This window comes from Mchenga conophoros, linkage group LG11 (assembly GCF_057382185.1).
Source record: "Mchenga conophoros isolate Kocher_MC1m ecotype Shallow Benthic linkage group LG11, M_conophoros_male_GT1.1, whole genome shotgun sequence".
NCBI lineage: Eukaryota > Metazoa > Chordata > Actinopteri > Cichliformes > Cichlidae > Mchenga > Mchenga conophoros.
The window spans coordinates 3,454,651-3,479,612 of NC_140536.1; the positions used below are offsets into that span (position 1 = coordinate 3,454,651).

The following is a 24,962-nucleotide window of genomic DNA, read 5'->3' on the forward strand; positions in this document are numbered from 1 at the left end:
ATCATCACTGGGCCACGTCATGTGACTATGGTCTTTCTCCTTTTTTTGGGAGAAACATGCAAGTGCATGTCAGTAGTAGGGATGGGTACCGGTATCCGGTGCCATGATGGCACCTGTTCTGACATAAATGGTAGTAACCAGACCGAAAAGCAGTGCACGTTTCGGTGCTTTATTTCGGTGCTTTTTTCCCTGAGATGTCATACACTTTGGATTCCAGCCAATCATTTTACCTTTCCGAGGATAGTAGGCGGGACCAGGTACGTACGTTCTTTTAGAGCAGAGCTACAGATTAAAAACGCCCAAGGAGAAGTGGTCAAAAGTCTGGCTGTACTTCACAGCAAAAGATGCAAACTCAGCCGCCTGCAACAAGTGCTTTAAGCTGATACTGTGATACTGTCAAAGGAGGCAACACCTCAAATCCGATGAAACACCTGGCGACGTATAGCATATTGTTAAAAGCCGAGAAATGCGCCGTATTTGATAGCTTGCTGTGAGACCTCACACCGAGCACATCTACTGCGGGTGGGTTGTCTGTTATCGGACCCGGAGTTAGCAACATCCCCCAAGAACCCGAAGAGGAGAGTCCTGGCCCCTAGCCCTGCCAGTGTAGCAGAAATGATGAGGATGATGATGCAGCAGCAGCCGTTCTTCTCTGCGTGAGTAGCTTAATGTTGTTCGTGTGTAATTTACGTTGAGTAGGCTAACCACGTTATTACATTAATGCATGTAAGGTGAACTAGCAAACATCATCATAGCTACATGCGGCTGTCTTCTTGTTTGATGGCAGATACTCCCTTCACCCTGGCCAAAAAGGCTAAAATGACCAAAGAAAAAGTGGAAAACAGCTAAACATGAGAGGTTTTTGGACCAATTTTGTGTTCTCCATTCTTTAAACACCGGCACCGTTTCAAAAGTACCAGTTTGGTACTGGTATCAGATAAAACCTAAACGATACCCATCCCTAGTCAGTAGTGTCTGTGCTGTTTGAATTCCCACAATCCTCGTCTATGTTAGACAGCATGCAAAACAACAAATCCAGCATGAGCCTACAGGGACAGCATAGCAAAACTAAACCATGTCACTGCAGTGAGTTCAATAAGTGTTCACTGCTGAAAGCATAAAGGAGAGTCACACACCAAGTCACTGGAACAAAGTTGTTTGCCTGTCCACTTAAAAAGCAGCACACTTTACATGTACAGTGATGCACTCTGTTTATATAGCATTCCACTAATCTTACTGACCATTTCACTGATATGAAAAACTGACATGCCTGTCTTTGAACTGTGGGAGGAACCCAGAGTACTGTACCCAACCACCACTGCTTATCTTCAGGGTGAAACAGCTATGTTTTCTCTCATGTACTGCATATACTCTTAAAATTGTGTTAAAACTGTCTAACAGTTAAATCAGTTTATGTGCAAGTAATCAATGTGAGCCAAAAACTCTGGATTCATTTCCCTACTCTTGGCTCTGTACGATGTCGGTGACGGGGGATATCCCCATGGCCCATATGGTCATCGCCTGCACACAGCTTCATCACAAGCGTCCCAACCAGTCACCTGCTGTTCAAACCTTCTGCTTGTCTGTCTCAGACACTGCACTAAATAAGGACCATTTTAAACTGTGAATCATGCAAAGCTATTCTAACAGCATCCAAAAGCCTCAAAACTGTCTTCCTAAAGGATGAACCACTCAGCTACAGTGTAAGACAGCCTTACTGGGTCCTGTGCCTGGGGAAAAAAGTGCTATTTTTGATTCATGAATCATCCACAGGGCAGAAAAATAAACATTATGATTTATATTTTTGGGCATCTGACCCAGACCTAACGAGGGTGCAAAAGTAGATACTAGTACTACCACATACTACATACTGTCATTTAGATCGGAGCACCTCAAATGTAATGTCACCCAAAACTGTTGTCAAACCTATAAAAAAAGCAGCAGGAAGCTTTCTTCCCCTGCGCACTAAATCTATTAATTTCCCTGGTTTAAACGTGCAGTTTCATTATTTACTGTGATCAATCATAGTGGGTCATCAGACAGCAAACCAGCTCCCAGCGCCTGCTTATTTGTTTCTCTCTGCAAAGATAGAAGTGCTTGCACACACAGAAGCGCAGAATCCAAACTCCCAGACATCTGTAGCTGTAGGTCATCAGTCAGTTTCTTGCAAACACGATGCTGCAGGACAGGAAGGAGTTTTTTCCCCATCTCAGATTCTTTACATTCTTCTTTAGCAGCAAGGCCCATTTATAGCAAATGGCCCAAGCTTAATTCCCATGGCACTTCTAGAAATGGTTCGCTTCACCACAAAAGTCCCTTCGCAAACAAGAACACAGGCCACATGTTCTTATCCAAATAATCTCAGGAAACTTGACAAATAGCCCTGTTACCAGATATATGTGATATCTAAGACATCCAAGCTCTCATGTCTCTTTGCCAACAAAAATAAGACTTCCACGATGGGATGGAAATCTCTTGCATTGCAGCATTCCTTGATGCCCAGTGGGCAGTCATGTTGGCCATGAACATGAAGAGATTGGTGTTGTGACACACATGTCAGGTTTAAAGCGCACAAAGCTGAAAATCCTCTGTTTATTTTCAGTTTCCAGTCCTGCTGAAACCACACAATATAAGAACTGTAAGATCAAAGTACATATAAGCAGTTTGCCTTGAAAGTTAGTGACAGTGTGCTTGCTTAGCATGTGGATGCAAACTAATTCTACCAAAATGTGTTTGCTGATGACCTGATAGACGTTGGGTTGTTAAGATGTGTGTTTATTTTGTCCAAGCAGAACATCGACTCTTCTGAACGTTCATATTTACCTTCTTTGACTCAATACCTCAGTACTGAGTAGAGATGGCACGATACCACTTTTTTATGTCCGATACCGATACCGATATCATAAATTTGGATATCTGCCGATACCGATATGAATCCGATATAGTGTTTTTTAATCAATAAAACTGTTTTTTTTATATCTTGCTGCTTTTTGTATAAGTTCATACTCAAGTAAAAAAAAAAAAAAAACACTAAAGCTATTCTGTTATACCTGTATGCAAAAAATACACTGCACCCAAAATATTTCATAGTTCAGCAAAACTGATCAATCTAATAAACTTAAACCTGCACCATCCTCCCTATTCTGGTATTTTAAAGAGTACTTAGCAGAAATATTAAGCAACCAAACTAATAGGGTTCTAAAACTCCCAGCAAAAAAACCCCAAAAACTTTAATTTGATGCAGTGTGAAAGAAATGCACAGAAATCAATTATTTTTCAAGAATAATTAAATAGATTCAACATCTTTCTTTAACAGAATTGCAGACTGCACAGATGGTATCTTCCCAAAGGAAAAAGTACTACAGCTTACTAGGGTATTTTAGACTTAACAGTTACTATATACAGTAATTGACTTCTATACATTTTACATCAAATTAAAACTTTGGGTGTCAGATAACTATTTATTAAAAGCTCGACATTTTAAATGAGAATAAGAAAGAAAAGTATGTCTTTGTGCCCCCTTTTCCCTGTTCATGCCCTATCGGCCCCCATGGCTAAACTTTGCTAGATCCGCCCCTGCACAGTTACCAGCCGTCAGCTGTAGAAAAAGATCCTGGTGTAGAAAGTATTAAATACATTCTAACAACAGCTGATCAAGCTTAAACGTGCTGCTGTTGTTCAGCCGCTGGTTTCTTTCTGGTGCAAAGTGAGACAAAAACAAACAAGAGACACGGACTCGCGACAGAAAAGCCGATCAGCTGATCATTGATCAGTTTCATGATTGAAGTAGCAACAGGAGAGGGAGGGGGAGGCAGTCGCTCCATATATCGGTTGTTAAGCTTAACGCGGGAATGCTTTACAAACATTCAGAGATGGACTTACACACTTGCTTTACTTCTCTCTGGGATAACCTCCTCGGAGATGAAATGCCGGTGTTCTGACAAACCATCCTACTTTGGCAAAACGTCCTACCGTAAGTAGTTTATGCACATTTCTGCTGTCACAGAGTAATTCCAGCACCAATTTAAGTAGGTATGACGGTTTGCCACTTAACTTTGCCCATCAGAGTATGCTTTTAGCTCATATGCATACAGCCAGGATGGTTTGCCACTTCATTTTACCCTTAAAGTATGCTTGTAGGTAACATTCACAAAGGTAGCATGGTTTGGCACTTAATTTTACCCGTCAGAGTATGTGTGTAGCTGTTATTAACAAAGGTAGGATGATTTGCCACAAAATTTTCGGAGTTTAAGTATGCTTGTAGGTGACATTCACAAAGGTAGGTTGGTTTGGCAGTTAATTTTACCAGTCAGAATATTTCTCTAGCTAATATTCACAAAGGTAGGATAATTTGCCACTGAATTTCATGTGCAGAAACAACAGGTGGGATGGTTTGCCAGGTAGGATGGATTCCCAGAACACCTGATTGGTAGCAAGGCTACAAATACACACAGCCGCTCTATCACATGAGCACACTGCTCCGACGTGCTACGGTTATGAGCCGAGTTACGCCGTGTTACAAGTTTTGTGAGGTGCTTTTTTGATATTTAATGGATCAATTACATTTTTTATTTCTCCCCGATATCCGATCCAGTAATTTACGTCAGTATCGGACCAATACGTAATATTGGATCGGTCCATCTCTAGTATTGAGTCAAAGAAGGTACTTAGGAGGTACTTTATCATTCTATAAACAGCAAATTACAATGAAATCCACAAATGTGTAGATCAAAAAACACTATTTTGTTGTACGTGTACAGTGACAGTAAAGGGCTATCCTATTCTATTCTATTCTATTAATGATAAAGCAAGTGGAGGCCAATTTGTATTAATTGACATTGCAAACACAGTCCTCAGCACTCAACGAGTGTCAAGTATCAAACACTGAATCTCAATATCCAGCCCTGATTATAAATGGAATAATCAATTAAGTGATTAGAGACTTCATGTAAAATTACACAGCAGCTTGTATTTGGATGATGAATTAATCATTTGACTGAAATATTGTTGGTTGTAGATTCTCCACTAATTTGCAGGTGCCTCCAATGGAAAACTCTCCCCACTGCAAATGTGATGTTTTGTTTTTTTTAATAATTTATTCCCAAAACAAAAATAAAACCTTATGCATGCTTCATCAGTAGAATTTATTCTCTGCCTACATTGTTTCAAAATGAAGCTAAACTGCTAAAGAAAGAAATAATAAAAATGCTCATTGAACTGTTGCTAAAGGAGTTTTCTAGCGTGTTGTGTTGCGCCTGCATCATGTGCCGCTCTTGGACTTGCGTACCAGCCTCCCCCCCGTGGCCCTGCGTCCAGGTTCCCATGGACATTACACTGTGACGTGTTACAAAAACAACAGCAGCACTATTTTGGGTACTTAAGACTTTTTAGAACACGAACCCTCCGTGATTAAAAGAATTTTTAATCTAAACAGTCAAAGCTGACCGTGTGTTTTATCGTTTAGGTTTACGGGGCAAAGACAGTAGCTGCAGCACATCCAACACCCTCAAATCAAATCAAATCACTTTTATTGTCACATCACATGTGCAGGTACATTGGTACAGCACATGTGAGTGAAATTCTTGTGTGCGAGCTTCACAAGCAACAGAGTTGTGCAAAATACAATAATGTAAACAAGCAAAATACAAGAATGGCTACATCTGAAACTAATAAATATATGTACAATATATAATAGTGTATGCATTTCTGGATGTGTATACTAAATATTTTTCTGTGTGTGTGTGTGTGTGTGTGTGTGTACACATATTTTACAAATTAAATAGAGTAAACAATGAATAGAATATATAAAATAAATAAAATAAAATATACAGAGTGAGACATGTGCAAAACAGTGGCGTTACTGTACAGTACCCTGAACACATCTGTGCGTTATCTCACTAATGAATAATTCCCTGGGCTGTCCAGAACACTCAGATACTTTTTTGGAGCTTTGAAGCTTTTGTTGGAACGTGGGTATCAAAGGTGACAAACCTCTGTGCCCACGAGTTAAAAATAGGGGCTGTGCTTTGACTCCAGCGTCTGTTTTCCCCTCAGAGTGAACGGTTCTGTCACACATTTGTCAAAATTGAAAACGAAACCACTAAACGGTACATCAGGAGGTGCGATTAAAAGTATTCCTGCTTACATTTTTTCACAGCAGGTTTCAGGCTGACTTTTTTCCCAACTTGAAGAAATACTAGCTGTTACACTACTTTTTTCACACACAGTGCTGTGAAAAAGCAACGTTCACCCTTCCTGTCTTATTAGTTTTTTGCATATGTGTTACTGTTAAATATTTCAGCTCAAACTAATTTTTGGATTACATATAGACAGTCCACAGCAGGCCCGATGACGGTTTCATGCCTTCCAGCATCTTTATTTAACACTTTTCTCACGGTTGCTGTTACACACAACTCGGCTGCAGCTTCCCAGCTGCCAGGCTCACATATCACCACCAACAACAGTAACCAGGACCCAGTGCAGACAAAAAGATTTCAAAAAGCAGCACATGGTGCCACAATCTAAAGAAACAGCTGAGAAACAAAGTTAGGAAAGTCATTTCTGAACTTTGGGGGCACCAGTGAGTCGCAGTGAGAGCCAATATCAACAAATAGTTAAAACTTAAAATGATGGTGAACCTTCTCACGAGTGCTCGGTCTACCAAGAACGCATCCACGACTTATCCAGGAGGTCACAAAAGAACCCAGAACAACAGCTAAGTTGTCTTTGACCTCAGTTAAGGTCAAAGTTAGATAAGACCCTGACTGGGCACAAAAGGCATCATGGGAGAAAATCACTGCTGACCAAAAAGGCTCGTCTCACATTTCCTAAAAACCATTTTGATGATTCCCCAGACTTTTGGAGAACATTCTGTCCACTGATGAGATATAAGCGGCTCTTTCTGTAAATTTGCATCTTGTTCCATCTTAAAACTGACACAGCATTTAACCCACAGACTATGGGTTATTCATGCATGTAAATGAAAGTCTTCTAACACACAGGAGTGCTCTGCAGCGTGACAGTTGCTCTGTAACTGATATTTACTGCAGATTGGTTCCCCTCCCAGAAGCTAAAATGATATCATCTTAGAAACAATGTTGCAATGGGATCACACCACCAGCAACACTAATCTTTGAACTTTGCCTGCATTCGTCTTGTAAGCTTGTGACTGCAAAATGTGCCCACAGACAGCCAAACACACCAATACCTGCCAAAGTCCTGAACCTGCCCCCGGTGTCACTATGGGGGTCTCCAGCACCACCATTTTTCTTTTGTAAGACACACAGAGAGACTAATAAGGTGAAGATAATACCTGTTATGCTGTGAATGGTGTTGTTTTCAACTCACACTGTAGATTATTTGTTTTGTCCCAGCAACACTGGCCTTGAGCTATTTTGCAGGCCTGTATAACATATTGATTTCTCCCACTTTCTCCTTCAGTTTGCTGTTGTAAGCAGCTGGTTGATGAGGGAGTCAGGAGGTCTCAGAATTCTGGGATGTTGTTTCTATGACGAGGAAATCCTGCTCGGGTGCTCTTTTGACTTAAAGTGGCAGTGACTGTTGAGCACCAGTGCACCTGCTGCAGATGGCTACCTAAAGCTGTGTCCTTCACCAGGCACATGGTTTCTAAGCTTTGGAGCATTTCCAATGTATTGTCTGCAGTGACGTTGCTGAATGAATAAGTGATAAGACAGCAAGCAGGATTCTTTGTGTTAGCATTGCTGAGGTTGGCTGTTAGTTCCCTTTATTGATCCCATGTGACAGGACGGCTGCTGAGCTGCTCTGTAGGGCAAAAACATCTGGGCTAGTCTGAATTTTAGTTTTTAGAACATTTTCCAGTTTGACACGCTGGCCTGACCAGTGCCAGTTTTCACAATATTTGCCCTTCTTCCTGAATTTAGTTTTTGCATGATACACAACAACCAACTGATTGGCAAATATTTGCAGAAAATAAAACGTCTGAGCACCAAATGCACATTATGGGTGCACACACACACACACACACACACACACACACACACACACACACACACACACACACACACACACACACACACACACACACACAGCCTCCTCCCTCTGCCACAAATTTAGATCTGTGGGAAAAACAGACTTCATAACTCAGCTCAAAAAGACAAAGGAAAACAAGAGCGAATGTTTCTTGGTTTCCCATGAAACACACGCTGCATACATTTTTAGCATGCAAATGAAGATCCTATAGCAAATTAATTAATATTTGCTGGCAAAATATACCAGATCATTTATAATATCCACAGTACTCTGCTGCACATGCACTGCCTTGATTTAATCGTCACAGTCAGCAGAGACCCATAAGTGCAGCGTTATTTAATGACTAAACTGCTGCTCCTCCTGGCACCTTTAAATATCAAGCGTCTCTTCATGCATTTACAGTTTTTTACAGACGCTAGGACACGTCTCAATACTTAGGTCACGTTTGCAAAACTCCTCACACAGTGAGCACGACAGAAGTCTATGTGGGCTAAACTGAGGACCAGTTATCATTGTTTTGGCACAAAATGACTACATCTCTCAAATTTCATGAATTATCTTCTCACTCAGACACAACAACTGCCAAAAATCTTTGTATGTACAGGACATTTTGCATGAGCTTACATACTGTTTTCAAAACTGTTAAACTTATGGCCAAAACAATAACACAATGCAAAACTGAATAAGACAGCAAAATTCAACAACAATATTTTATTGAAACATATTTTAAATCTAAAAATGCAGTTTAACCAGCCACAGCTGATCCTCATTGTAGATGAACATCTGCACAGGTGTTACTCCTTCAATTTTTCAACTCCTTCAATTCTGGCAGCCAGAAGATTCTTTCCTAGGTGTGTTGCCCTAGATGACATAAGATGTGATGTGGATGAGAACCTGTGGCCAAATGGAGAAGACCGAGTAGATTAGCATTACTATTGTATGTGTATCAGTGGATGGTGTGTATACAAATTCTTGTATTTTGGGATTACTTAGTGTAAAAAAATAAAAATACATAAACAAATATTAACGAATTCTGCATGATGTCTGATTCATTCCAGTAACATATATTGAAATTATAAACAGAGATGTGTCCTTGTTTTACACAAGAAAACACTGTGTAACATGTTGTTAGTGTTTTTTAGGTCATTGTTTTGTGGGTGACAAAGTGTGTTTGTCGGCTGTCAACCTTTGCTAGTGTTCTGGAAGAATGAGTTTATTTGAGACCTGAATGAAGTGTTTTGGTAGTTGTAGTGCATTTTGAATGTGAAATGAACTGCTTTGCCAAGCTGACGGTCAGTTAGGAGGATTGTGTGAAGAGTTTTGCAAAAGTGACCTAAGTATTGAGACATGTGTCCTAGCGGCTGTAAAAAACTGTAATATGAAATCAACGCTAAGACTAGGGCAGGAGGGTGGAGACGTCTATACAGTATCAGTATCAGTACATGTTGTGTGCAACTGCAGTAACATCAAGTGCTTCATTTATGTAGCTGTGTTTTTGCTGAAAAAAGAAATAAAAATGCAGTTTGACCACCTATTTTTCACGAGCTGGGCCCACGTCCTCATTTTAGGTTTGACAGCGTTTTAGTAGGTAAAAGTGATGCTTTGACATGAATTGACCTGCGGTTTGGGGAAGGCCTTGAAGGGGACTGGTGACGGCTCCCGGGACTGGCAGATGTACCATGTACCAAATAGGAGTGAAGAACTTAAAGAATTGAGAACAAGGAGGGAGGGAGGGTGGGGCACGTAAACGAGAATGAACAGTTTGCAGAACTGAGGGAACCTATATAGATGACAGCTGGAAGGAGCGTGTTTGGAGGCGTGGTCCCGATATATAATCTCCAATAAAATTACAAGAAAAATGATATTTGATCTATTTTTACTTAAGTGTTGGGCTCAAGATGCTTGTAGGGCACTCTCTGGAGGCCGGTGTATGCTCTTATAGACAGAATCTGGTCGCTGCCTCATTTGGCAGGCCAGAGAAGCTCTGTGATGGCAACTGACCCTGAGGGACAACTCAGAGATGAATATATTACACACCATATGCACACAGTTACAACGGGACCCACATCCAAAAAATCAGCTGCAGTGCAGTCCTTGCTGGCAACATCTGGCCAACGAGACCTTGAAGAGTCATTTTAATGAAAAAGCCCCGGCCAGTGCCGTGAAAGCATAACAGTGAAAGTGGGCCAAGCTCCCTAAAATTGACTTGTTTTCAACTTACCTCATCAAAGCTGCTGTCCTCTTTCTTGAAAGCTGCAAAAAGAAGAAAGCGACACAAGATCAGAAGAAGGGTCTATTGGCACATTTTGAAGAATGAGCAAAATAAAAAGTATAACAGCAGAGATGCAGAAAAGAGTCCTGAGCAGCGACTGTGGCGTAAACTTGGCCTGGTAACGTCTCCAGTTTGTCATCAGAATGTCCAAAGTTTTATTTCCTGTTGTTTAGGTTAATCAGGCATGGGTTAGATTGTTGTTCAACTAAGCCCAACCAATACAGGATTTTAAGATCAATACAAATATTTGGTGTTTTAAAAATCTGATATATCTTTTTTCTTTGAGACACATGAAACATGAACAAACGTCACCACATCTGTTACACTTAGTTATGTATTTACTTGTTGGCACTGTGCCTGACTCCATTAGGATCAGGTGTTTGTTGTGTTCCTGGTGCAGGGTTGGAGGGCGTTTCTTCTGCTACTTCCTCACATTTTAAACTGAAATCTTCGTTTTTACATTTTTTTTAAGTGCTCATAACTGAGATCGATCCCCCAATAAATTGGTCGGGTACTGCAAAGCTACGACATACAGCATTGCTCTAAGAAGAAAGATATAAAAATTCCAGCTGCACACAATAAAATTGTTTTTCTAGTTACAGTTAAGTGGGACGTTTCAACACGGTACCTGCAGTACTAGTCACCACTGTTTGAAGAAACACTACAGAGTGGCACAGAAACTACTGCCGACTAGACAATTAAATAAACATACATGCTCATCCAAACCAAAAACAAGTCAATCAAGAAAGTAAGGTAAAATGCACATGGCCTGTAATGGATTCAACAGATAATAACCACCGGACTGTATCAACACATTCTACACCAGTATGTTTCTACACCAGTATGTTTCTACACCAGTATGTGGACCTGCGGTAACGTTTGCACGTCCTCTCCGGTTAATGCGGCAGGTAAATAATCAGGTAACAGTGCATATTGATCTGCCTTATTACAAACCTGCCATCACTGTGCATTTAGTGACCATGATGAGACAGAGTCTGGCTCAGATGCTGGCAGTTCTCGCTGCAGTCTACCGGCAGCGTCTCCTTTCAGGCCAGGACAGACGAATGTCACCGAGCAGTGACTCAGTTTGTGGTCAAAGGCTTGCACCCGTTTGCCACAGCAGATGATTTTCAGTAAGTGAATGTGTTTAATTGTAGGCAGGGACATTACTGGATATTCTTGTGTAACTGCTACAGAATAATTTATGTTATACTTTGTTATTGCTACAGAAGAATATTTATTTTATTATTTTACATTTACAATATTTTTCCCTGGGGACCCCATTGAAGAGCCATAGGCTGGATCTCTTAAGATCTCACTGTTGGGTTTGTAAGGCCATGTTACTCCTACATTTCTATCTTGCTCAAAGAGAAGATATAAAAAAAGTTCTAAGCTAATCGACCTTAGTGTTCTCCTTTTTTAAAAAGAATCGATAAAGAATCGAATCGTTAAACAGAATCGAAAATGGAATCGGAATCGTGAAAATCTTATCGATACCCATCCCTAGCTAGCATAGCATCTTTAGCCACACTCGCAAGCTAAACTGACATGTTATGCATGGCATAAAGTGGCGTGCATTTTATCTGCATATAAAATATGTTTTTGTTTTTGAAGGATGTGATTATTGGTTTTGAAAGGCTCCTAAATATATAGACAATGCTTGTACTTAATGTTTGGTAAAATGAGTGAAACTTATTACGTTTTTTAGACTAACTGAGAATTCAGAGTGGTTTGTTCACACATGCTCATAAGCATGAAGCTTAATTTCATGCAGACTAAAAAAAAGCAAGCAATCGATCCAACAGTCTGACCCATTCTAGCACAAACCACAGGTGCTCTAGTCAGTTAGACTGTACTAATTCAGACTACCCCCTGGGTGTTTTTTACTTAAGCTAAGCAGCCTTTTCCTTACTTATAATACTAATAATAAAGAGCAACTGTCCTGGATCGCTTGTCTGGAAAAGCCACTTCCTGACAAATGTCCTGCCTCCTCCTTCACTTTAATTCTAAAATTAAAACCTGTGTCACTTTGTTTTTTGAATGGTAAATGAATCGATTCTTATCAGTCGATAACCTGCTCTGCCTTCTGAGCTAACACCACCAAACTGTGGCGCAGGATGTTGCAGCTGCATAAAGAAGAGACTGTGAACATCTAAATGTGTTATTAATGTCTAAATTACCAGAAAGGGTGTAACCAGTGATTCAATTATATGCTTGAACCCACGCTGACAATCAACTCCTCGTCATTTCAGGACATTATTGCATTTGACAACAATATTTTTCATATTTGTCTTTATTTTTCCTCCCACAGCACAAGGAGCCTGTCAAAAGTATTCTTTATATATGATTGTTTTTATTAGTTATTACTTCCTCATGATGATTACGTTTGTGTCTAAGGACAAAGGCAGCACAGGCAGAGTGTGATGTGGGAGGAGGTGGTGCTTCCAGGTAAAATGACTTATTTATCTCAGAGTGAGTTTGGAAGCATTGTCAGCCCAGCCACTGAGCCGTGAAACCGCTGCTTCCTTCTCCTCAGAGGATCAGTACACACACATTCCCCAAAGGCTGCACACTCCAGACAGCCGCAAATCCACACTCAATACAATGGATTAGTCTGCAGGTAGACAATGGAGCCTCAGCCGTGGATGACATGCAACATTTAGTATCCATAAACAACAAATGCAATTCTCACCGACCCGTGAATATTTCTATTTAAATATTTTTTATGCTTTATTCAAATAAAGTTAAAAATACTCTTATTTGGATTTTTATGTGTTTTTGATTTTTCTTCCCATATTGAAAAAGAACAAAAAGGTGAGACTCTTCTAATACGTTGATTTTATTTGGGGTTTATTTTTTAATGAAGAGGTAATGACTTTCTTGAACAACAAATTTCGAAGTCAGTGAACTTCCCGGTTGAAGGAAGATGAAATAAGAGATCAACAATACTCTAACGGAAATAGCAAAATGCCAAAGTGGCCGTGGTGAGTAGCACAGGTGCCCTCTCATGTAGGGCTGCTCGATTATGGCAAAAATGATAATCACGATTATTTTCACTGAAATTGAGATCACGATTATTTGACGATATTTATTTAACCCTTTAAGACCTACTATAGAACCAAGTCCACCAGAGCTTATATTATTTTTTTTACATGCTGTAGTGCCATTTGTGGGAGCATTTCAAGTTGCTATACATCAATACAACTGTTATAGCCCATATTTTAATAATATGTATGCATTAAGTCCATAGTAATTACATAAATTGCAAAAAAGTGCAATAAACTACAAAAAAATTGAAAATCGCTTTTGTTTTGTTTACATATATTTCTACTTGGAGAAATTTAAGAGGCTTATCCCTCAAAACTTTAAATACAATAAAGTTGCAAAAAATAGTTTCCCACCACAGGAAATTTATTTTGAGTGTCTTCATAGTTTTATTTTGGAGATACAGCAATTTTTATATACTGCAGGAAAAACAAAAAACAATCCTATGATGCAAATTTGCAAAGAAAACAGCATGTGCATCATTTCACTGTGGGAAGTGTTACGAACAGCTGATCGGATCGGCAAGTGTTTCTGGAATATTATGTTTTTGTTCCTGCAAGCGCTTTTTATGCAATTTTTGCAAAGCTTTATGTGGAAGGAAACCGTGACCGAGGACAAGCTGATGGCATCAGATGTAAGTACAACTCCTCCGGTTTCATATGCAAAACAAATTATTGCGCTAGCTTACACGGTTCAGATTCTACAGGGATTTAAAAATAGTTACACAAAACGGAGCGTGCTGCTCTGACCGGCTTTAAAGGGTTAACAATGACTTTAAAAAATAATATAACACAGTGTGCAACACCACTGAAGTTTTTTTTTAAACTCTCTTTTCAACCAACAGCAGTCACTCTCCAAATAACTCCTGCTTAGCTTTCCGAGCTTTCCGAGCTTCCCTCGGGTCCTCTTAATCAGCGGTCTCCAACCTTTTTTGCGCCACGGACGGTTTATGCCCGACAATATTTTCACGGACCGGCCTTTAAGGTGTCGCGGATAAATGAGGGAGGGGCTAATAATCGGCTCAGTCATTTTTAATGATCGTTGAAAGCCCAGATCGTAATCGTGATTAAAATTCGATTAATTGAGCAGCCCTACTCTCATGTTCCTAATATTACCAAACGACATCCTGGTGCTGAGATACCCAATCAGACAAAACATTTTTTAATCTTTAAAGTACTGATATATATTGCTCATCACAGAGAAGCTAAAACTGCTCCAACAACAAAAATACGTTACATGTTTATCAAAGCAATAAATGCTAATGGTACAACTGATAGCTTTGTGCTGTAACTGCCTAAGGTTATGCTAACTTAGATCAACAAGCAACGGACAATTTTATTTATATGGCACAATTCATTACAAGCAAATTCAATGTGCTCAAGCAGCAGCAGGAGCACCGATGGACTCCAGTTTATAACATCTTAAGGTTATTAACTGTTAATTAGCAACGATTTTCAAAATACAGTAATGACATCAAAAACTGATTACTAATATTTTAAGTCCCCATAAACTAACAAAAAGATTCTTCCCCTCATGAAGGAATAAATAAAAAAAACAATATATATAATTATTTTTTAATCATTAAGGAAAATATGGTTGTTATATACTGAATTTATACCAACTAAGTAAATTTTATTTACATTACATTGAAAATGTACATGTAGTTTAACTCTTTAAAGTAATTATTTTTGGTATAATATACTGTTGACTGTAGTTTACTAAAATCTGTTAAAATTAAAAGAATATTTCATCATTCTGGGAAAATGGGTTTCACAGCAATTACAGAATATGAGCTATTGAAACCATACTCTGTAACTGCTCATACCACCCTGAGCACAGCCGATCTCATCTGGATGCGAGACCACCTGGGAATACCAGGTGTTTTTTGAGTGGCTTAGCTCAGGAGGTAGAGCAGGTTCTCTGTTAATCAGAAGGTTGGTGGTTTAATCTCTGGATGCCAAATATCCTTGGACAAGATATCAACCCCACGTGACTCTGCGATGCATCCATCTGAAGGTGAATGTTGGACAGATGCCACTTCAGCAAAGAAAAAAGTGCATGTTAGGCATGTTGTATAAAAACCTTTAAGTGGTCAGGTAGAGAAAAATGCTGTATGAAAACCAGTGCATTTACCATTTTACCAACCTCCTTAAAACCAGAGGGACATAAATAAATAAATAAAATCGGTGGCTGCCCAGTGATTTCTTTTTTCTTCTTCTTTGCATTCAGCGACCAATTGCACGTAGATGAGCAACCAGCTGGTCATCGAAAAGGTGAATGTCCAACACCCTCAACTTCTATACAGCCACAAGTTGGCTAGTGGTAGGCAACCTGTCTCCATTCAGTCTTCATTCAGTCTCAGACAGATTGCCAAATGTTAGCAAACAACTGCTGTCCAATTACCAAATGTACACAGGGACACCTTGCAATCAGTCTGAGTAAGTTTGTCCCAGTGAGCACAACTGGTGTGTGTGTCTTATGGTGCTCAACTCAACTAGTTGCCAACTGGTTGTACATTTCTTACATAAAAGCTAGGTTTTTCAGTTAAATCACCAACCTGCAGCAACTACGTCACTATTTATGGACGAATATGGCTGGACTTAATATAAGTACATAATGTGAATTCCTGCTCCGCGTCAGTTTCTCCATATATAGACGACTACACAATACTACACACCGCATGCCTGACTACGTAAAAAAATTCAAACGCGTTGGAGGAAATTCTGGGGAGAGGGAAGTCTGGCCACGACCTGGTCCTGGATAAGCAGCAGACAATGGATGAGTGGAAACATTTAAAAACAACATTGTAACATGTAACACAAACATGTAAGTGTGACAAATATGCAAACGAATCAATATTTATCTGCAGAGTATGGAAAAAAGGTTCAGTCTAGAGTATGAAGGAAAGAGCATGTTACAGTACAATTACTGTTTCTGCAGCTGCTCCAACACTGAAGATTTTGAGGCTTGAGATGTATTGCTACAGATTAATTAAGCACTGGGGGAAATGAAAATCTAAGTAACAAAGTTTTCTGAATCTGCTCTAAATTAGAAACCTGCTGAATGAATAACAGAATCCGTTCTCTTATTCATTCAGCAGGTTATAATTCAAAGACTAATATTAATATACTACAGTTTTTTACAGCCACTAGGACACATGTCTCAATACTTAGGTCACTTTTGCAAAACACTTCACACAATCCTCCTAACTGACCGTCAGCTTGGCAAAGCAGCTCATTTCACATTCAAAATGCACTACAACTACCAAAACACTTCATTCAGGTCTCAAATAAACTCATTCTTCCAGAACACTAGCAAAGGTTGACAGCCGACAAACACACTTTGTCACCCACAAAACAATGACCTAAAAAACACTAACAACATGTAGCATTACAGTGTTTTCTTGTGTAAAACAAGGACACATCTCTGTTTATAATTTCAATATATGTTACTGGAATGAATCAGACATCATGCAGAATTCGTTAATATTTGTTTATGTATTTTTATGTTTTTGCACTAAGTAATCCCAAAATACAAGAATTTGTATACACACCATCCACTGATACACATACAATAGTAATGCTAATCTACTCGGTCTTCTCCATTTGGCCACAGGTTCTCATCCACATCACATCTTATGTCATCTAGGGCAACACACCTAGGAAAGAATCTTCTGGCTGCCAGAATTGAAGGAGTTGAACAATTGAAGGAGTAACACCTGTGTAGATGTTCATCTACAATGAGAATCAGCTGTGGCTGGTTAAACTGCATTTTTAGATTTAAAATATGTTTCAATAAAATATTGCTGTTGAATTTTGCTGTCTTATTCAGTTTTGCATTGTGTTATTGTTTTGACCATAAGTTTAACAGTTTTGAAAACAGTATGTAAGCACATGCAAAATGTCCTGTACGTACAAAGATTTTTGGCAGTTGTTGTGTCTGAGTGAGAAGATGATTCATGAAATTTGAGAGATGTAGTCATTGAATGCATTTTGTGCCAAAACAATGATAACTGGTCCTCAGTTTAGCCCACATAGACTTCTGTTGTGCTCACTGTGTGAGGAGTTTTGCAAACGTGACCTAAGTATTGAGAAATGTGTCCTAGCGTCTGTAAAAAACTGTAATAACACCAATACTAAAAATGGACATGTGTACATTGGGGAGAGCAACATTTCAGCAGTTTCTAAAATACTCAGACCAGACTGGCATCTGGCACCAACAAGCATGTTCATAGTCGCTACGTGACTTCCTCAAAGCTAAAAGCAATAGCTTGACCTCATGGATCACTTCGCAATTTCCAGTCATTTGCACCCTAATGTTACATACAGTTAGTCAGCTACCTGTAACTTAGCTATGCTGCATGCATTTGGTAATGGTTACTTCCAGAGGTGTGATACTCTGGGCTAAATGACCCAGCATGAGGCACACCCACATGAACGCCCATGGTTCTTGTTTGTTTCTATGATCAAAGGTTAGACTGACTGTATGCACAGACCTTAAATCTACCTGTACACAGCTTCATCTCCATCTCTGCCTACCCGACCTCCACCACACATCAAACCTCTCTGCTCCCTGCATGGGTCCTCTTCTCTCCCTGCAGTTCTAGAATACCATGTCAGCTCATACATGCATTATAATTTGCCACAGATATGATGACAAATAATATTATTTAAAGTTTTTCTTTATAGTAATAACAGTGTATAGTGTACACAACCATTTCCCACAGACTGACTGAGTTCTTAGCTTGCTATGGCGGCCTGGGCAGGATGTAGGCGAAGTGAGTGTTTGGCTTGAACACATCGTGTGCTTCACTGTGATGAATCTCAGAATCGGTGCCATCCATGTTCCCCACAGTGCCAATCTGATCGAAATGAATGTGAAGACTGTAGCTTTTCCCAGCACTCGTGTCTGCCTGAGGAGAGTTACAGTGGCCATACTCTTAATCACACATTAACAGCTTGACGCTGCAGCCACACTCCGATCAGCTGGCCACTGAACAGCTGTTGGGGGTTAATTGCCTTGCTCAAGGGCACCTCTTTAGGAGTAATGAGGGAGGAGAAACCTCTCTTAATTCCCTTCAATGAATTGATACCCCCTGTATTTCCAAGGTCATTGGTTCACTGACAAATTTAAACTGCCAAAACTGCAGGAAGGCAAAATTAAAAATTTGAAGGTCACTGAAGGCTTTGCTGAGCCAAAGGAACTCCTCATTTATCTAAAGCTTTTCTAATCTTCTGTCTGCTCCAATGCCAGTGCCAACATTTGCCACTGGACACCAGCATCTGCATCAGCATTCAGCACGAGCTGCTGCCTGGTGGCACGAGCTGACATTATGCTGCAGGAATCAGAATCCTGTTTCATGGAATGGTAAAAAAGAACAACATCTGCAACATCTGCACTGGAGGTCAGGCAAAGTCCAAGGCAGTGGTTCTTGTTTGTAGTCATCTGCAGTCTGTCTTCATGATCTTGCAAACACAGCACTCCATCCTGACATTTCACTACGTGACTGGTCTCTTCAAACCTGAGGTCACTGTTCAGAACAGGCTGACAAACTCTGCGTCAGCCCATCCACCTGGTTTGTGTCTGTTCAAATGAAAATACTAACAATGCATTACGCTGCACGGTGCTATCATTTCGCATACAACACGGTGCTGTCCACGGGGACCTGTTGGATCAACATGCCTGCAAGGATATAAAGAATACAGCGCTCTCTTGAATTTGCTTTGTTAAGGCTTCCGTGGAGCAAGGCGAGGGGCCGATCAATGCTTAGATGTGTTGATTTAGATGAGAGGAGAGACAGCCAATAGGAGACGAGCATCAGCAAAGCAGAAAAGTCAATGCCAATCTCGCTTCCTCCTGCAACACTGACCCAAACTCAAGCTCTCATTTTCTTACAGACTGCATCCGACTGTTCTTTGTCTACAACACACTGCTTCAAAGGCCACACAGGTGGTGTGTGTGTGTGTGTGTGTGTGTGTGTGTGTGTGTGTGTGTGTGTGTGTGTGTGTGTGTGTGTGTGTGTGTAAAACAGTACCTTTTTTACACACACACACACACACACACACACACACACACACACACACACACACACACACCTTTTACAGCCAGTGATGTGAGTGTGGGACAATAAGTCACATGAAAACACAAGCGTCACTTCAAGCACATCGTCAGGTCTTGTCGTGTGGCCGATAAACAATTTCACTGGTAATTTCATGGCATTTATGGAAATAATTATTAACAAAATTATGACAGAAAAGCAACAGCCTTACTTACTATATATTGTGTATCGCTAAATATTTGAAACAAACTATCCATCCACTCTCTTCCGCTTATCGTTGTCAGGGTGCTGAAGCCAATCCCAGCAGGAGGCAGGGAACACCTTGGACAGGTCACCAGTCTGACGCAGGGCTAACACATGAACAGACCACTCATACCGACACCCGTGGGTTCTTTAGAGTTACCAGTTAACCTAACCTGACTAACTGTGTGTCTTTGGAGACGAACACTTTGTTTAAAAAAAGAAAACGGAGGATAAAATTAATATCCAGTGAGAAGAATTCAGTTTGTAGTTTTTATACATTTCCTATGAATCAGACATCAACTGATATAATCCAAGTTACACGTAGAGCTGAAAAGATTTTTGTGTTAATCAGCAAGTCAACAACCCCATTTCTGAAAAAGGCGGGACGGTGTGTAACATATAAATCAAAACGATGAAATCATTTGAAAATGCTTAACACAAAAAAAAGTGCAGAAACAAGCTGGTGGGTCAACTTCAAACAGCAGAGCTATTAGTAAGTTGATCCCAGACGTAAAGATCCAGAGGGATTCACTACACTGAAAACCTGCATGAGCACACAGTCCAACAATTATACTGAAGTAAAACAGTTTATGGATTTCATCATCTATGGTACATAATGTCATTAAAAAGATTCAGAGGATCTAAAGACAAAGCTGAGAGCAGTTTGAATGGCTTTCACGTTCAGGCCCTAAAGAAGCACTGCACTTAAAAAATCCACCTTATCACCGTCCTCGCAGGTGGGCAACCTCAACGAGACCTTCCACGAGCCATTATTAGCATCTACATGTTTTTAAAAGAGATTGATCGTAAATCCAAATTCATGATTTTCCTATTCATCACCCTCCCGCTGCTGTGCGAGCTTACATTCTCCGTTTGTTTGTTTGTCGCGTTCAGCTGCTGTCGCCTATGCATCACTTAACTGCTACCAAAATGAGTATTTACAACACAGTTTTCTTCAAGTCAACATTAAATTTGAAAACAAGAACAAAACACGCTCCAAAAACAGGACCGTCAGCTTTTAGAAATTATGGATACCGTGTCATCCATCTGAATATGGGTGATGATTCATGTGGTGAATTCTTTTTTTAATTGTTCTCCCAAATCTCAGCAATCAAGGGACAAAACTTAATTCTGTCACACAAAATACTATTTATATTTTTTTAAAGGTCGGGTTTGTCACCAATGACGTCTCAACGCCCATTTATACCATTTAACATAGTCCTCTTGCTAAAGTGACGTCACATCCACCAGCAGCAGATGTGCTTTAGTGTTGTGTTGCCTGCTCGTGCACCTCTGGGATTTTGTAACCTTGTGTGGGTGATGGAGCTGGCATGGGCTAAAGACGCGAGTGTACGCTCACGCCAGCTTTACGACCATTTTAGTGATATTTCTGCAGGAGCTCAGATATTCCCAACTTACAGACGTCGCAACTGTTTGAAAACGAGAAGCCCTCAGAGAGAAACCTCGGCCTGGACAGCTCACTCTCTGCTCAGTGTTTACTTTAAAGCAACAGTGTTGTATTTTCTATATATTCATTTTGGTGTTTTGTGGTCTTTTTAAACGTACAGCAAAAAACGTGTAACGTGCAGGCTTTTGTTCAAACATTTTACTGTACTCAACATTATTTTTTAATGTATTATTTATTCATGGATACATGTGTAGCATTCACTTTATTGTAAAGCGTGTTCATTTAAATGTTTAGTCATGAATATTACGTAAAAAAAGAGGTTTTTTCCAAAATTATTTTATTTTATTCTAGAACATTGTACATGTATTTAAACTGTTATAACCTGTTACTGTAATGTACATTACAAAGTCATAAAATATATAGTCATTATTAAAATCCTTTTATATCCCTGATGTCAGTACCAACAATGGCCAAAAGAAACATATTTTAAACAGTTCTATGCAGCACTATTATGAGCTTGATAGAGGTCCGAAATCTTTCTATATGTTCACAATACACACCAAACTTATAAGAATCATGGTTTCTGATTTATATGGATTTTTGTCTGTTTTTGATCAATAAATCATTAAGATGACATCAAAGACCTCATTTCTGGTTTAAGTTTCTTCTAACTAGCACTGATGCAGAGGCTCGCCTTACTTAACTGCAGCGAGTACGCACATCCTCAGTTGTAGATCATGTCGATGCTTTCGTTCAACACGACCAACATGGAAACCATAACGACATCATTTAGGTGTCACAGAGTTAATGACAAAATATGCAGTTTTTATTTCTCCCAGGTGAAGTTTGCTTGTTTGAGGAAGACGATGCCAAACCACATTACTCACTGTCCTGGAGCATGGCTCTGGGTGCCACACTGGCCTGCAGTCCAGTCGAAATGAACATTTGGGCCATCATCAAACAAAATATCTGATAAATATATGCAGGCCCCAAATTCTGTGACAAACTAAGATCGCTTTACTTTCCTCTAGTTCATATATTTAATTATGAATCCCTTAGGAACAATATTGCTGACACTGACAGTCAATCACAGATAAATTACAATGTGTGAAACAAAGTCGTGCATGCACTTCATATACACTGTCTCCATAACACAATGACTCAATTGAATCTAAGAGCTGAATGTGAACTCATCATAAAAACTGCTGATGTTCTGTTTTAAGGTGAAAAGTGACTGCAGAAATGTGTGCGTTAGTGCACGCAGAAATAACATGAGGAAAATAATCCTGCTTCCTGGTGGGAATATCTGAAAATGCTGCTGGGGGCAAAGATTTCATTTGTGACACTTTGGAAACAAAAGCATTGTCATGATCAGCAGATTGCTCGACAATGAGAGCGCCTGTGTTCCTGCAGATAAACACAATACACCTTAATTACCATGAAGATGATGATCAGCCAGGCCCTCGTTTCTCATGTTTACTGCGTCATGTTAGAACAGGTAAGGAAAATCAAACGGAGAGAAAAGTTCATCTCTTATATTTTTTATCAAAGTCCAAAACATAAACCGAACCGACACCAGTGATATTAATGTTTTGGTTACTGATATGAAAACTGCAACAAATAAATAAATAAACATTCCGCTTTGGGACATTTACCGAAATATGAACTACTTCCTTTGTCATGAATCTGTCATCACTTCCATGAATCATTTCCGTCATAAATCAGTGTGTCACGCACATTCTCCAAACTTCAGAGGAGAATGTTCAGGCCGACATCTGTACAGATGTTTTCTGCCCAAGAGCCCAGAGACGGTGATACACGCCTCACAATAGAGATGCTGAAACAGACAAGTATCTTCAAAACAAGAGGTGATGTGAAAAGCGGAGAACTGATCGCGTCCATTGTTGTTTCTATAAAAGACGAGCTGAGCACAGACGCAAAATGCAGCGATAAAAACAAACGTCAGTCATCTTCCTATGAATATGATTGAATTCACGAAGATGATGCTGTGTACCAACACTTAGTGACCGTTAGTGGAAAAGTGTGAGCCCCGCTGGTCAGCAGCGGACAGTCTGCTGGAAAATCCTCACAACAGTTCAGAAAGTTGACAAATCTGCAGTTTTCCTTCAAAATGAGGTGCGCAGTGCTTAAACACCCGAACAAGCCCACTGATGTGGGTTTTCCACGGCCGCAAACTGTGAGCAGACATCATCTCAGTGGGAAGCGGCGGTCTGAGCTGCTGCAGGAGACATTTCACATCTGTTTTCTGGGTTTTTATGAACAACAGGCTCGAAAAAGGGAAACGGTACTCACCGATACTCCGGAAACTCTCTGACAAAGTTCTCCTCAACTTTTTCATTTTGCCCATTTTCTCCGGGGGCTGAGAGGCTGGCATCAGGTCGCACATTATTATCTTTTTCTCTCTCTCCCACCGACTTTGGCAGCGGGCTGGCTGTGGGGCTTCAAGCGGAGGAGGAGGAGGAGGACCGGTGCTCAGGCAGCCCTGCGGGGCTTCTTCAGCCCAGCTGCAACGCGCTGGCAAACACAGGAAACGGAGCCTGAGCGGCTCTCACTGCTCTCATCAACTAGTGAGAACAAATGCCTTCTTGAGACTGACTCAAGAATGCGGCTCCATTTCCACAAGAGGCACAAAAAGTCCGCGCTGGAGCAACCAAAGTGGCAAGCGTGCGTAATTGTCTGCGCACTGGCACAGCGAGCAAACGGAGCTCGTCTTCTCACTTCTTTTTCTTCCCTCAGCGTCCCGCTCGCTCCCAGCTCCGCCACAGTCTACATATAATTTTTTTTGGGATTCTCTCTCCGGTTTCGACCCTTCAGACCCCGCCCGGGATGCGGAGATTGGAAGGTTCCCGGGAACACCGGCTTTTCATTGGTCTCAGAGAGTGGCTGTCAAGCATCCAGCCCCGCCCTCCAGTGTGTTGCAGCAGGAGGAATATTTGTAGAGTACCGGGCTGCTCTCCGCGCTCCAGCTTGAGACTGCTGCCCTCTACAAGACCCAGGCTCGGAGCGCGGGTCGAGGTGCCCCCCACCCTCGCCCCGCAAAGCATCGGCTTCATCGGGCTTCTTCTTCACCTCAGTCTGGAATATCACAGCCTCAGATGATGAAGACCGAGTTTGTCTAACTGAGAAAATCAGTGCACACAAATCACCGGGTTTGGTACACGTGTGTTCTTTTGCACTTCTTACATCATTCCTGTGTTACATCATAATAAAAATTCTATAGCTGTGTCACCTATGCTGTCATCCTTTTGTCATCATCATACCATGAAACCATGTCCTCTCTGCAAGCTTTTGTTTTACAAGGACTAAGCTGCTGCTTCTTCTGTCGTCTTCTCCCTTTAGGGGTCGCCACTGCGGATCATCTGCCTCCATCTCACGCTATCCCAGCATCCTCCTCCGCCACACCAACCCATGCCCTAGAAACTGAGCACTTTATAATAGTCAGCAGTCCACTTCAGCCACAATGAAACTCGCAACAGAGCATGATTGAGAGTAAAGCGGGCTGTGGGATTAAAGATACCAGAGCTATTCAGGTCCTGCATCAGTAATCTGAATCCTGCAGCAGTGAGCTCCACACTGTCATGTGTCTTTATGTGCTGCTCAGACCTGATCATGTCTGTACTGCAGAGACTCACAGCAACCATGTGAGCGGGTCAGTGGTCTTTAGGTGTGCCATAACACATGGCAGTGTTTGGCTCTGCAATCATCTCAGGAATGCAGCAGGCTTGAGTGTTTTCATACTGCGGTCTCATTACTTTAACTGGGGCACAGCAATAATGGAAACAAATGTATGGCTTCATTAGTTTAAACTGGTGCTTGATTGTTGTGTGTTTGTAGGCAGCATGCACACCTCTCTGCTGCCCTACAAAAGCAGAACATGTCGGATTAGAAGTGAGTTAAGACCAGAG

At 40.6% G+C, this 24,962-nt stretch overlaps 1 protein-coding gene across 1 annotated transcript in view; it reads right to left on the reverse strand.

Annotated features, from left to right (window-relative positions):
* Window positions 1–23,844, reverse strand: part of cdk14 (cyclin dependent kinase 14) — a 229,249-nt gene extending 205,405 nt beyond the window's left edge. Inside the window, exons 1-2 of the mRNA XM_085290547.1 lie at window positions 23,350–23,844; window positions 10,232–10,263 (exon numbers count right to left, since the gene is read on the reverse strand). Coding sequence (XP_085146673.1) covers window positions 10,232–10,263; window positions 23,350–23,443 — 126 coding nt within the window. The 5' untranslated portion in view covers window positions 23,444–23,844. The remainder of the gene's footprint in view (window positions 1–10,231; window positions 10,264–23,349) is intronic.
* Between the last annotated feature and the right edge of the window lie 1,118 nt (window positions 23,845–24,962).